This window comes from Rattus rattus, chromosome 6, assembly GCF_011064425.1.
Source record: "Rattus rattus isolate New Zealand chromosome 6, Rrattus_CSIRO_v1, whole genome shotgun sequence".
NCBI lineage: Eukaryota > Metazoa > Chordata > Mammalia > Rodentia > Muridae > Rattus > Rattus rattus.
In genome coordinates, this window is record NC_046159.1 from 83,034,671 (window position 1) to 83,047,181 (window position 12,511).

The window sequence follows — 12,511 nt, forward strand, 5'->3', positions numbered from 1 at the left end:
TGAGTAAGCCTTTAGCAATTCTACCTACCCCACTTTGGTTGTTTCATTTTTAATTTGTGAAAGGTAGCCCCTGTCAGCTTAGAAGTCTCTCTGTAGACCAGGCTGGCCTTGAACACAGAGATCTCCTGCTCTGCTTCCTAAGCAATGGGGACAATTCCACTGTTAAATATGACTTAATTTTTCTCAAACCTTTCCCCCCTCAAGTCAAAGTAGAAACCCTGCTATCTCAAGCTAGGCTTTCACAAAGCAGAACGCAGGTCCCGTGCCCAACCCACTTCTATGGGTTTCTGCAGGTGTGAATGTTGTGGCTGGTTTTAATCACCCACACTCACTCACTTCCCTTATGCGAAAGGGGCCCACTCATGAACAAACAGCACAGCGACCCTCTTATTTCAAGCCTTCCTCAAGAAGTATTCAAAATGAAAATCAGATTTTAAAAAAGTCAAGCTATTATCTCTCTTACTTAAACAGATTCAATTACATTTACCCACCAGGGACTTTACAGCTAGTGCTCAAATGTTATTAGCAATAAAATCATTTTTCCAGCTCCACATAGTCCTAGCTTCCCAGAGACAAAGGATATCTCTAAGATTGCCACTCACGAATATATCATATCTATTAATTTGCAAAATAGTCATTTCAAACACAGGCTTTGTTCTGAGTAATATATACATTCAAGTGATTTAACAGCCTCTGACAATGTTACAATAGATGCAAACTAGACATTGAATATATAAGAATCAAAATGGCAAAACCCAGAACAGCTGCTTAGACTTCCTTGATGGGTATTTTGCTCCTGTTCCTACAATGATTTAACTGAGACATTAACTTTAATAACCTAAAGGTAACTTGAAGAAAGGTGGAAGGACTTTTTCCTATGTTGTTAGGAAACATCCAAATGGAAGAGGGTTCCCTTTCCCCACTCTCTCTTCAGCATTATCTCTTAATTTTTTTTCCCTGAACTCGGCCATTCTGACTGGAAAGATGGTCTCTCAGTCCCTTTAATTTGCATTTCCCTAACAGCTAAGGATGTTGAATAATTTTAAAGATATTTCTTAGTCACACATTAGATGGGATGAATTTATGGGATTTAGCAGAATGGCTTACAGGTCGTAGTCTGACTAGTCCAAAATTGGCTGTTTCCCATACAATGACCAAGAATTCAGTAGTTGTTTTAGACCATGTGGCTGATAGCTCACTGCTCTGTGGTTTAGGTTAAAAATCCTGAAGGAGGTTTTAATACCAGCACAGGAATGCCTCAACAACCTGTTGGTTCAGATGATCGTGTCCTGAAGAGTCAGGGTAAACAGGCAAAGAGCAAAAGCTTCCATGCCCTTCTATATGGCTGGTCCAGACTTGAGGTTGGTCTGCTGAGCTCACAAGATACACACTGGGGTGAGTACTCTCACCCTAAATATGGATGAGCAAGTATCCTTATAACAGGACATAGAGTCCTTTGGGTTTATGCCCAGGTTATAGTAATAACTGAATCACATGGTAGATCTATAAATCACACAGAGAACTAAAGTCTAACTCATTGCTATACTTAAAATGCTCTTTGATTATATATATATTAATTATACATAGTGCTCTTTTACATAGGGACATTTCCATACTAGTAAGTGTTGTGCATTGAGCTCACTGCTCCCCATCTATCCTGATCAGCTTCCCCCTTTCCCACTCCTGTCAGTCCTCACTGCTATACTTTGCATTTGGAATATTTGCTTAAAGACATGTGTAGAAGGCATGGACGTCAGCCTGTAGCATCACTGGGAGGTGGAGGACTTAGAAGGTGAGATACAGTGTTTGTACTTTTCGATACTGGACCTTCACCCTTCCCTACCTCTTCCCTGACAGCCAGCATAAGGTGAGTGGTTTCTACTTGGAATCTCCTACAGTGATGGATGTCCTCACCACTGGTCCTAAAGAAACGTGACACCTGACCACAGACTGAAGATGCTGAGGACACCTAAGGTTAGCATGTCCTTTGCAGTCATCTCAGGTATTGTCACAATAACAGAGGGCTAACATATTCGTCCTATTATTTCATTAACCTTGTCAGTAGTTAAGGACCACGAAATGATAGGACTTGGGATCCCTGATGATCCCAACTCCTGGCAAGGTCATTCTGCTGCATGAGGTTCCTGGGGGGGGGTGGGGGGGTGGGGGACAATCTGCAGAAGAGATAAGGCCAAAAGAGACATCCTATTTGCTGCCTCTGGTTTTAGCCAGAGCTGAGCCCGACCGAATCCACAGAGCCCCAGAAGGAAGCCTCCCTAAGACCTCTACATGACTTCACTCCTCTTGAGAAATGAAAAATTACCTCAGCAAACTAAAGAAACAAAGAACTACTGGAGAATGTTGAATTAAAGAACAAATCATACAGAGCTGCTCATGGAGGGCACTGTTGCCTGTCTTTGGTGGCCTACAATGGAGTCAGCTGCAGGTCACGGTGGCTCCATGAATAGCAGCTACACTCCCAGCCTTTCTGGAACTATTTATCGGGCCTCTGTGCCAGCTTTCTCAGGATGGGATCCTCACATTTTGTAAGTAATTTGGACTGACCACTTTCTTTGTATGTAACTAGAATGTATGTATGTATTATATCATACCTATATTGATGATATAAAAGCAGACTAGAAAAAAATAAACCCACTTCAGCCTCGGCATTGGCTGGAGTCATGTTTAAAAAAGAACAAATCATACACACATGTGAGAGCAGCACTTTGGGACAGCCTGGATTTCTGGCTTTGGGTCAGCCATACTAGATCTCCCAAGGGACCATTTCTTTCTGTAAATCTGCCCAGTGAGGAGTGAGCAAACACCACTATCCTGGGACCCTCTAATTCATCATTACTGGATATTTCAATTTTTAGGCAAATGTCAGCATTCCCCTGCAGTTAAAACCAAGCACTATGGAGAAGTCTTTTATAGACTTGGTAAGTATTTATACTACACACGGCTTCTGAAGCGTGTACGACACTTACTTTTTTTCCAGAAAGCTTCCATTCCAACAAGCTGCAGAAGACAGTATCTGAACAACACCACTATTCAAGACAGAAAAGGAGAAAAGGGTCTTTAAGAATTACAAATCAGAGCTTACATAACCCTCAGTAACATCTTCCTAGCCAGCTTTTATTGGGTCATCAATGTATACCTCATTAGAGGACAATGCTTTGCCTCTAAATGGACAAGAACAAGTAACCCACAGGTTACATATATATATATATATATATATATATACATATATATATACACATATATGTATATATAAGTGTGTGTGTATTCAAAATCATAAAAGAAAAATTGCTTCCAACAAAAAGCTTGGACACTCTCTTACCACCATTCCAAGCAAACAGAAAATGTGAGCTGTTATTTCCCAAGTACAAAAGTTAATAAATACCCAATCATGTCTGCCTATTCTATTGACCATCTGAGAAAGAAACTAAAATGAGTGGAAATAAAGACTTATTCCTATCACCTAAATTCTGCAGAGTCTGAGGAAGGGTCTACTGTGAGGACCCAGGATTGCCACAAAAAGCAAGGGCTAAAACAAGTAAGTGATTGGAAGGAGGTCATGGTAACTTCTGCCAGCTGAGGCATTTGGATCAAGTAAGATCATTAGTGATGACTCCTTCTAGCCTCAGTTGTTAAGAAAACTAAAACCCATTCTTCTAGTCACCCGCTGATCAGCAGCCTGGCATCTCTTATCCTCACTCCCTTTCTATCCTCAGCTCCTTAACAATGCCCAAAACACAGGGGATTCTGTAGGCTGCTTCAGGGTGGGGCCTGGGCATTTGCTGCAGCACAGCCTTGACCACAAAGCAAGACCCACTGTGCACTTGTTAAGATAGCCGTCTTTGTTACACAGATTGATTTATTTGTTTTCATAAGTGAGACGATAGGAAAAATATGAAAATGCGTTCAAAGTAAAAAAAATGTGCAAAGAAAACTAATTTTTCAAACCCAACCAGTTTTACATTTTTAATATACCTTTTACCCAGAAGACTCTGAATTACCATTTCAACGAATCACATTGAATGGCAAAGCTGTAGAAGTTACTCAGATTAATTAAAATAATAAAGGCTATTAATATTCAAGATTCCTTGAAGCATCACTGTGAAGAAAACCATTTCTATATGCAACATGATACAGAGAGCTCTGAGCAGAGATACAACCTCAGGCCTTCCTTCAAAGGATGTCACAGATCTTTCAATGTGAGGAGTGAGAACTGGAGGGCAAACCACTGTGTTAGCTGGGGACTAATGAGATGCGATTCCAAATAAATATACAAAAATGATTCCGTAAATGCAAATCTCCATTCATATTCACAAGCTCGGGGTAGGTGCAGGGAGTATCAGTCACTAGGCTAGAGGACCCCAGCATGCTTTGGAAGAAGCAAAATGAAGGCTGACAAACGCGTACTTGACTGTATTTGCGTTGTTGTGTTCTGTGAGCTTTTGTCTCCAAACTGCTATGGTTTCGTCATTTATTAAGTTGGTATAATGTGCTTGGTTCACAGTTCTGAAGTCAACAGCAGGAGAAGAATTCTGGAGAAATAAATACAAGATTAAAGAGAAATGAGAGGCATGGATCTTCTCCCCTTCTTTCCAAATCCTCTCCTGTGGAGCAGAGACCCATCCCCACTCCTGCAGCGAGGATGGGGCTGTTCCTCAGGATCTTCCCTAAGCCACTGCACTGTTCTATCACACTCGGCGGCAGGTAGCTGTGGTACAGAAGCTCAGCTCCCTGGCCTCAACTTCAGGACACCACACCATACAGGGTGAGGTCTCTTTGCAAGTGACCTAAGGCCCGCCTCTCCCTCTATCAAGCCCTCTGTCCTTCACCCGTGAGGAGGTGCTCTTCTAGAGTGTCTGTTTCAACTCCATCACAAGCTTCCCGGGTCTCCTTCTCCTTGCTCTGAGTCACCAGGCTATAGAGGTATTGGTTGCCATAACTGCCCCCTCAACTCTGACGAAATGTAATATAAAAGAAGGTTAAGCCAGACACGATGGTACATGCCTGGGGTCCCAGCACTTTGGAAGTAAGGCGAGGGAGGAGAATCAAGAAGAGTTCAAGATCATCCCTTAGCTATGCAATGAACCGAGAATTCTCAAGACTAGCCAGGGCTACAGTAAAACCCTGTTTTAATACATTTAAGAAACACAGAATTTAGTAAGCAATTTCTGGAAATTCAGTGCCCTTTCCCCCCTCAAGTGCTTGTGTGTGCTGTGCATGCCTTTATGGGTGTATTTTCATGTGTGTGGGTACACACATGCGCATATACAAGAGGTTGACCTGGTCACTCTTCCTTGATCACTCTCCACCTTATTCATTGAAACAAGGTCTCTTAAGTGACCTTAGAGTTCCAATGGCTTGTCTGCTAACTCTGTCTCTACCTCCCAATGATGGGATTAATGCCACAACCAACCGACTTTTACAAGGGCTCTGGGGATCTGAACTCTCACCCAAACACTTTGCAGGGCAAGCATTTTCACTACTGAGCCATCTCCTCAGCTCAAGTATACACCTATAACTTAAGATGTCATATAACATGCCTTCAGTGTGTTTGAGTTTCATGTTCACACACACAGTGATTCAAAATGTCATATGGTATTACCTCCATGATGTACTGGAGTTGGTATTAGTTTTTGTGTAGACCTGGGTTCCATTTCCAACATACTTTGTGTATATGCAAATATTTTAAATCTAAAAGAATCTGAAACATTGTTTTTCTGGCTGTCACTTCACATTAAAGTAGTGATAAGGTAACTAGAGGTAATTAGGTAAGAATAAAATTTTCAATCTCTGTATCTAATAAGCATCTAGAGTGTGTGCATGTGAGTGCATATATACACACACATATATATACACACAGTATTTTATACACATATAAGATATGCTTATATGTATTATATATATAATATAGATATTGTATACATAAGCATATATTGTAATAGCATGTAAATAAGTATGGCTTTATACTTGAAAAGACAGGGGTACCACGGCTGCAGGGACAGCACTTCAGAACCTGAGACAAAGGCCAGCTGTATGTTTCAGGTGAGCTTGGCTACCTTTTTCAAGGTGGAGGGGAGGGATGTTCCACTGTGAAGTTAAAACTTTAATGGAGGAGACCTCTCACCAGTTGAAACTTTAACTTACCGGCTAACTAACACTATCGTATACCTTACTGTTTTCCATGCCCAACACTACTGATATATTTAAAACTCAGCTGCCTAGACTATATTGTATATTTATTAAAGGAAGGAAATTTACGTTTTATATTTAATTCTCAGAAAAAAATTAAAAATTGGATATTATTTAAGTCAGTTTCTCAGGTGGCTATGGTGTAGAGCTTTAATCCCAACACTCAGGAGGCAGAGGCAGACAAATCTCTGCCTTAGAGGCCAGCCTGGTGAGGTCCAGGACAGCCAGGGCTACACAGAAAAACTTTGTCTCAAGAACAGCAACAAAAGACAGAATCTTAAGTCAGTTTCATTCAGAAATAAATTCCTACAAGCCAATTTTTGAAAACCAAAGAAGTTACTGAAGAGACCCCATGTTTTCATCATTCGTTTTATTGGCATAGCCTCAGCTCCCTGTAGGATTTCTCTGTGAAGTTATAAAGCTGAACCCAAGGCAGCTATTCTACATCTCCCTTAAGACAGCTCGTATATGGCTTCCCGCAGGCTCCTGACCTGAAGCTTGGCTGGGCAGCTGCAGAACCTCACAGAATGGTACTAAGGACACAGATGGTGGTGTCAGAGCAAAGGAGAGGCTTTCCCAGTGGAGAGGGCCTCTGTTTCCACGAGTGCCGTTCTCTCCCATAGTCTCCTGCTTTTCCAGTTACTGCCTTGAGTTTGCCCCCCTTCTCCCTGCAGAGCTTGTTAAATAGGGAGCATGAGAAGACAATGGAAGAGAAGTCAGCCGGCTGCCCTTGACCATGAAGAGCAGAATGAACTAAATAAATGCCACTGATTCTTCTATCTACACACTTTGAACCCTGAAAGGCCATACACCACATCTCCTTTCCCTTTCGCCCCACCTCCACACCCTTTCTTTTCCTTCGAGACAGAGTCTCATGTAGCTCAGGCTGGCCCAAACTAGCCTCCTGGGTAAGAACTGCTGTGTCTACCAGGTAAGAGCTAGGGTTACAAGTGTGCCCTGCCATACCCATCCATACCCATGTATGAGACTCGTCCTTTGTGCCTTAACAGGAACAAGAGAACGGAAATCTTGGTCTGGTATCATGACCAGGTGATAAATAATAAAAAAAAATCTGAACTTTTTTGAACCTCTCTTATATATTTATTATATACTCGGTCACACCAACAATGAAACCCACTAACTTATCAAACGCCTAGAATTCATTGGTACTTAACAGTGAAGAAACAGAAAAATGGTAACACAAACGCTCTAGGCCCCCTTAAATTTCTTTTAGAACAAATATGAATATAAGGGATTAATTCTACACTATAAATCAGAACTTTACCATGTTAAGAACAAGATAATTATTAGCAAGTCAAAGGAGTTTAGTTGAGCTAACGTTCAGTTTGATTCTTTTAATAAGATAAAGTCATCAGTAGAAACAAAGAGCTGCAAAGTTTTTGTGTATCTATTAAAGAAAACGCTGATTACCATCATTCTAACTCTTACCTCATACGTGGAGCAAAGTACAAATGTCTGGTCCCCTCCGGAGAAGATCTGCTTAACCACGCGGTACTTAAAGCGATCTGTCAAAAAGCATTTCAAACAGTATGTCTGTCAAGAGTCGCTCCCTCATCCTCTCCTGATGTTCCAAAATATGCTCCAGAAGCTTATCTGCTTTAATTGTATGAGGAGGGAGGCCCTCCTGGTTCACTGCCCAGGACTGTTTCTAGTTCAGTTAAAAATAAACACATGCATTGGTGCCCAAACCCTCCCAGCCTGCCTCCCTGGCAGCCAGCTAACCCTGACCCTGTTTCTATTTCTCATGCTAACTCCGTCATGCCACCAGCCAGAAACCTAAAATGGTCACTGCTATAAATAGTAACATATGCATAGCCATCACACATCTGCAGGTACCCCTCTCTGTCTCCCTTCAGGATGATGCTAGCAATACAAGGACCTCCTTTCCCAGTCCCAGGTTGCTATCCCATCATGGGGACATTCTTAAGACCACCTAATAGCTATTTTTAAAAATTTTTTTAAAAATTTTAAATTAAAAAATAATTTTAAAAATTAATTATATCATTTCCCCCTTTCCCTTTATTCCCTTATCACCTACCATATACCCTCTTCCTCTCTGCCTTTTGAAATTATGGCCCTTTTTACTTGGTACTATTACACACACACACACACACACACAAATACACAAATATACAAAAACCTTCCTGTTCTGTTTAGTGTTACCTGTATATATGTATGCACTTCTGTGTGTGTATGTACGTGTGTTTGTGTGTTTGTGTGTGTGTCTGTGTGTGTGTGTGTGTGTGTGTGTGTGTGTGTGTGTGTGTGTGTGTATGTCTGTGTGTGTGTGTGTGTGTATGTGTGTGTGTGTGTGTGTGTGTGTGTGTGTGTCTGTGTGTGTGTGTGTCTGTGTGTCTGTGTGTGTGTGTGTGTCTGTGTGTGTATGTCTGTGTGTGTGTATGTGTGTGTATGTGCATATGTGTATGTGTGTGTTTATGTGTATGTCTGTATGTGTGTGTCTGTGTGTGTATATGTGTGTGTCTGTGTGTGTGTATGTCTGTGTGTGTCTGTGTGTATATATGTATGTGTATGTGTGTGTATGTGCATACGTGTATGTGTATGTGTGTATATGTCTGTCTGTATGTGTGTGTACATCTGTGTGCGTATGTCTGTGTGTGTGTGTGTGTGTGTGTGTGTACAGATATACATGATGATTACTTCTTCTTTTTTTTTTTTTTTTTTTTTGGTTCTTTTTTTTAGCTGGGGATCGAACCCATGACAGGATTACCACTGAGCTAAATCCCCAACCCCATGATTACTTCTTCTAACACCCCTAATCTCTTGTGCTGTCTCATCTCCCCACACCTCTCCCCTCCTCTCACACAGAACATACTCTCTTTGAATGGTTTGCCTCCTTGGACATCAATTTACACTTCCAGGTAAAGCCCTGCTCCCTCACAGTCCTCCTCTAGCTGTAAGACTCCTCGGTGCCTTTCCCTGCAGTCTCATATCACCACAAAGGGCCATGAGTACACAGCGTATGACAGGAAATTTGGAAATTTTCTTATTTCTACCATACTTTGTCAAAGCTTACAGACATAAGCTTACAACTACCTGAGTCAAGCCAGACTGTGATTTCATTATTAAAAAGTATGGTTTCAAATAAAACTTGAGTTTCTTGACTTGCTTATTGTCTGGGAGGAAGAAGGGATTGAGACAAGCCCAGGCTGACCTAGGACTTGCAATCCTACTGCGTGTCTGTGTAACAGGCGTGCACCATTAAACCCAGGAGCACACTTACTAAGCATATATATTCCGAGTAGAGGAGAATGCCTGGAGAAAGACGCCACGCCACTCTTTGCTTTGGAGAATACTAATGCGCAGCCATGCTTATTTTATATTTTAAGCTAGCTACATCTCAGACATATCTGTCCCTTAAGTATTTGCTGAGTGACAGGTTTATAGCAGCTCTGTGATGCATGCTAGGTTTACAAAGATTAGACTATTCATTCCCTGGCCTCGTGGGTCACTGGACCCTTCAATGGTTCCTCCTCCTAGTGTGCCTAATTGACTGAATCTCTTTAATTTGCTTTTCACAAAACAAACAAAGTAAGGGAACAAATAATTGTTATTTTAAATCATTATTAAGCCCTAAATTTGTTTAAAATTCAAAATTAAATTTATTAAATTATCCTTCTATTTAGTAACTCTGCAGCTCCATCTGTACCTCTGGATTTATGATTTCAGCATGAGGAAGCTGGTCAATACACATAACTGTCTTCCTTTAATCTCCAGTGAAATAAACCGTCGGCTTGCTCGATCTTCTCAAGAGAATCTTTTAAGAGGTCTCACCCCATTATCACCAGACACCATGCAAACAGGACACAGATTTTTGAACGAGGCAGATCTGAGTTCAAATCCTGCCTCTAGAATTTTTTTGATCTTAAGCAAGTTACCTAACCTCTTGGGAGAACAGTCCTTTGCTCCTGACAAGGGGGTGATGGCCAGTAGTTATACGCTTGCTTTTTAGCAAACAAATTACCATTGCTATGGTAACGGAATTTGTTAAGCAATCAATTACAACTTGAAGATTAATTTTCACCACTTAACCACTGTAAGATATACACTACCTAGCACCTTGATGCCAACATCTTTGATTGTTCTTTAGGCTCTCGGTTACACACTTTCATGCAGGGTGAGTACTCAAATGATTTGATAATAGATATCCAAAGACAGAAAGAGAGGGAGAGAGAGAGAGAGAGAGGGAGGGAGGGAGGGAGGGAAACCCAACTCTTGTCTATTCCCTCTAAAGTAGTTAAAGACAAGTAGCAAATACATATTAAAATAATAGTTATGATTACTTAAAATATAATTCCAATGAAAATCATTCTTACCAGCTCGAGCTGAAAGCTGACCGCTGTGGGCAGCCCAGTGGCCCTTCACAGGAGATGGGCACTTGACATTACATGTATGTCCGGTTCCCAGCTGACCTTTAGCTCCACAACCAAATGCATAGATGAGTCCAGAAGAAGGCACAAGGGCTAGAGTGTGCTGTCTGTAGGAACAATAAACTCACTTTCACATAAAATCACAGAAATTCCTAGGGGTTCCCGTGTAGCCTAGCCTTGTCAGACTCTCAACTTCTAACATCTCATCAGGCATGGCTAACATGTGGCTGAAACCTATGACAGCTTTGAAAGTGATCCAACACTAAAGCATAAACTGGCTTAAAATGAGACGTTTATAATTTGATTTTGTGTGTGTGTGTGTGTGTGTGTGTGTGTGTGTGTGTGTGTGTGTGTTATAGAATTGCTAGTATGGAGGTTGTGCATGTATATGTGTATAGGTACATGCATACCTGCACAAGTGGGTAGACCAGAAATAATTTTTCTCTTATATTTAAAGATAGTCTCTCACTGAACCTTTTTAAAGGCAAAGTCTCTTGGTGAATTAGACTGACTTGACAGTGAGCCTGTCTCAGCCTGCCTCCGTGCTGACATTACAGATGGCTTTTCATGTGCTTCATAGGGGTCCTAATTTGTGTCCTTGTGCTTGCAGGGCAGACTTGTAACTCACTGAACCCAACCATAGATGACAACCTTGTATTGCTGTAACAAAGGTCACACATGTGCCTACTGATAATGATATGTGGGAAGGGATTAACAACCTGTCATATCCTCCCTTTGGGATGAAAGAAAAGCAGAAGAGACCCAAGCAAGGACCTGCCTGTTACCTTCCTTCTTCATTTCTTTCCTACATTCTGCTACTCGTCCTCTATTCTGTAAGAGGTCCAATGTCCCTCTGTTTACCTAAGTCCCTTCCTTTCCATACCTACTGCAGTCTGACTTCCCTAACCCAGGTGATCATGGAGCTGAGATTTCCTAAAGCAATGCAGTGCACTATGGCACATGCCTGGAGTCTCTCCCTTCACTCAGGAGGTAAAAGGAGGAAGCCTCCGCTACATACCAAGTTTAAGGCCAGAACAGGGCACACTGACCAACACTATCTCAAAGAGGTGAGGAGAAAAGAAAAGAAAACAAACAACAAAAATATCTCTTTAAACGACCGTGGCTCAATGAGTCCACAGGCTTTCCCACTGCCAGATCCACTTTGCATCTCCCTACCATCACTACCATGAGAAGGCTCTTGGGGACGCTCACCTGCCACAGGCAATCTGAGTTACTTCACTGCCCATCAGTTCCAGGACTCTTCTCGGATTAACTTCATCATTCACAGAGTCGTGTCCAAGCTGTCCACAGGAGCCAGCACCAAAGGTAAATACGCCCCCACTCTAGCAAGGAACAAGGATTGGGTGACTTGGTAACTGAGTTTGAGGGCTGTCCTCTAAAACTTATTCATAAAATTCCATCTCATCATTCTGTTCAAGGTATTATATTCACCCGATGGCTGTCAGCATTTCCTGAGAACATTTATTCCGTGGGAAAGAATAAAGGAAGGTAAGATGACAGCATTAGGGAGCAGGTCCACCATACTTAAAGGACTGGTTGCCATTGGAGATTTGAAGAGCATGTAAGAGTGAGGTGATGTGGGGCTAGAGAGTTAGCTCAGCAGTTTAGGGAGAGCAATTGGTGCCCTTTAGGGGGCCTGAGTTCTATTCCCAGAACTCACCATCCAAAGCTCACAACTACAGGTAACTGTAGTTCCAGGTGATCCAACAGCCATCTCTGCCCTCCACAGGCAACAGGCATGCACTTGCCTCATACATATACATGGGCGGTCATTTTTTTTAAGTGGAGTAATGTGCAAGGAGGCAAAAAAATTTTCAAGGAAAAAGACAGGTAAAATGAATACGATTTATCAGGTTCACTCGAATGTAGGAAAC

General features: G+C 41.7%; 1 protein-coding gene across 2 annotated transcripts in view; it reads right to left on the reverse strand.

The window, feature by feature from the left end:
* The window catches only part of Herc3 (HECT and RLD domain containing E3 ubiquitin protein ligase 3), an 88,237-nt gene that overhangs the window by 49,464 nt on the left and 26,262 nt on the right, over positions 1-12,511 (reverse strand). For both annotated transcript variants that reach the window (XM_032906406.1, XM_032906407.1), the window contains exons 7-11: positions 11,829-11,959; positions 10,563-10,723; positions 7,657-7,733; positions 4,426-4,550; positions 2,988-3,047 (exon numbers count right to left, since the gene is read on the reverse strand). In XM_032906406.1, the coding sequence (XP_032762297.1) occupies positions 2,988-3,047; positions 4,426-4,550; positions 7,657-7,733; positions 10,563-10,723; positions 11,829-11,959 (554 nt within the window). The remainder of the gene's footprint in view (positions 1-2,987; positions 3,048-4,425; positions 4,551-7,656; positions 7,734-10,562; positions 10,724-11,828; positions 11,960-12,511) is intronic.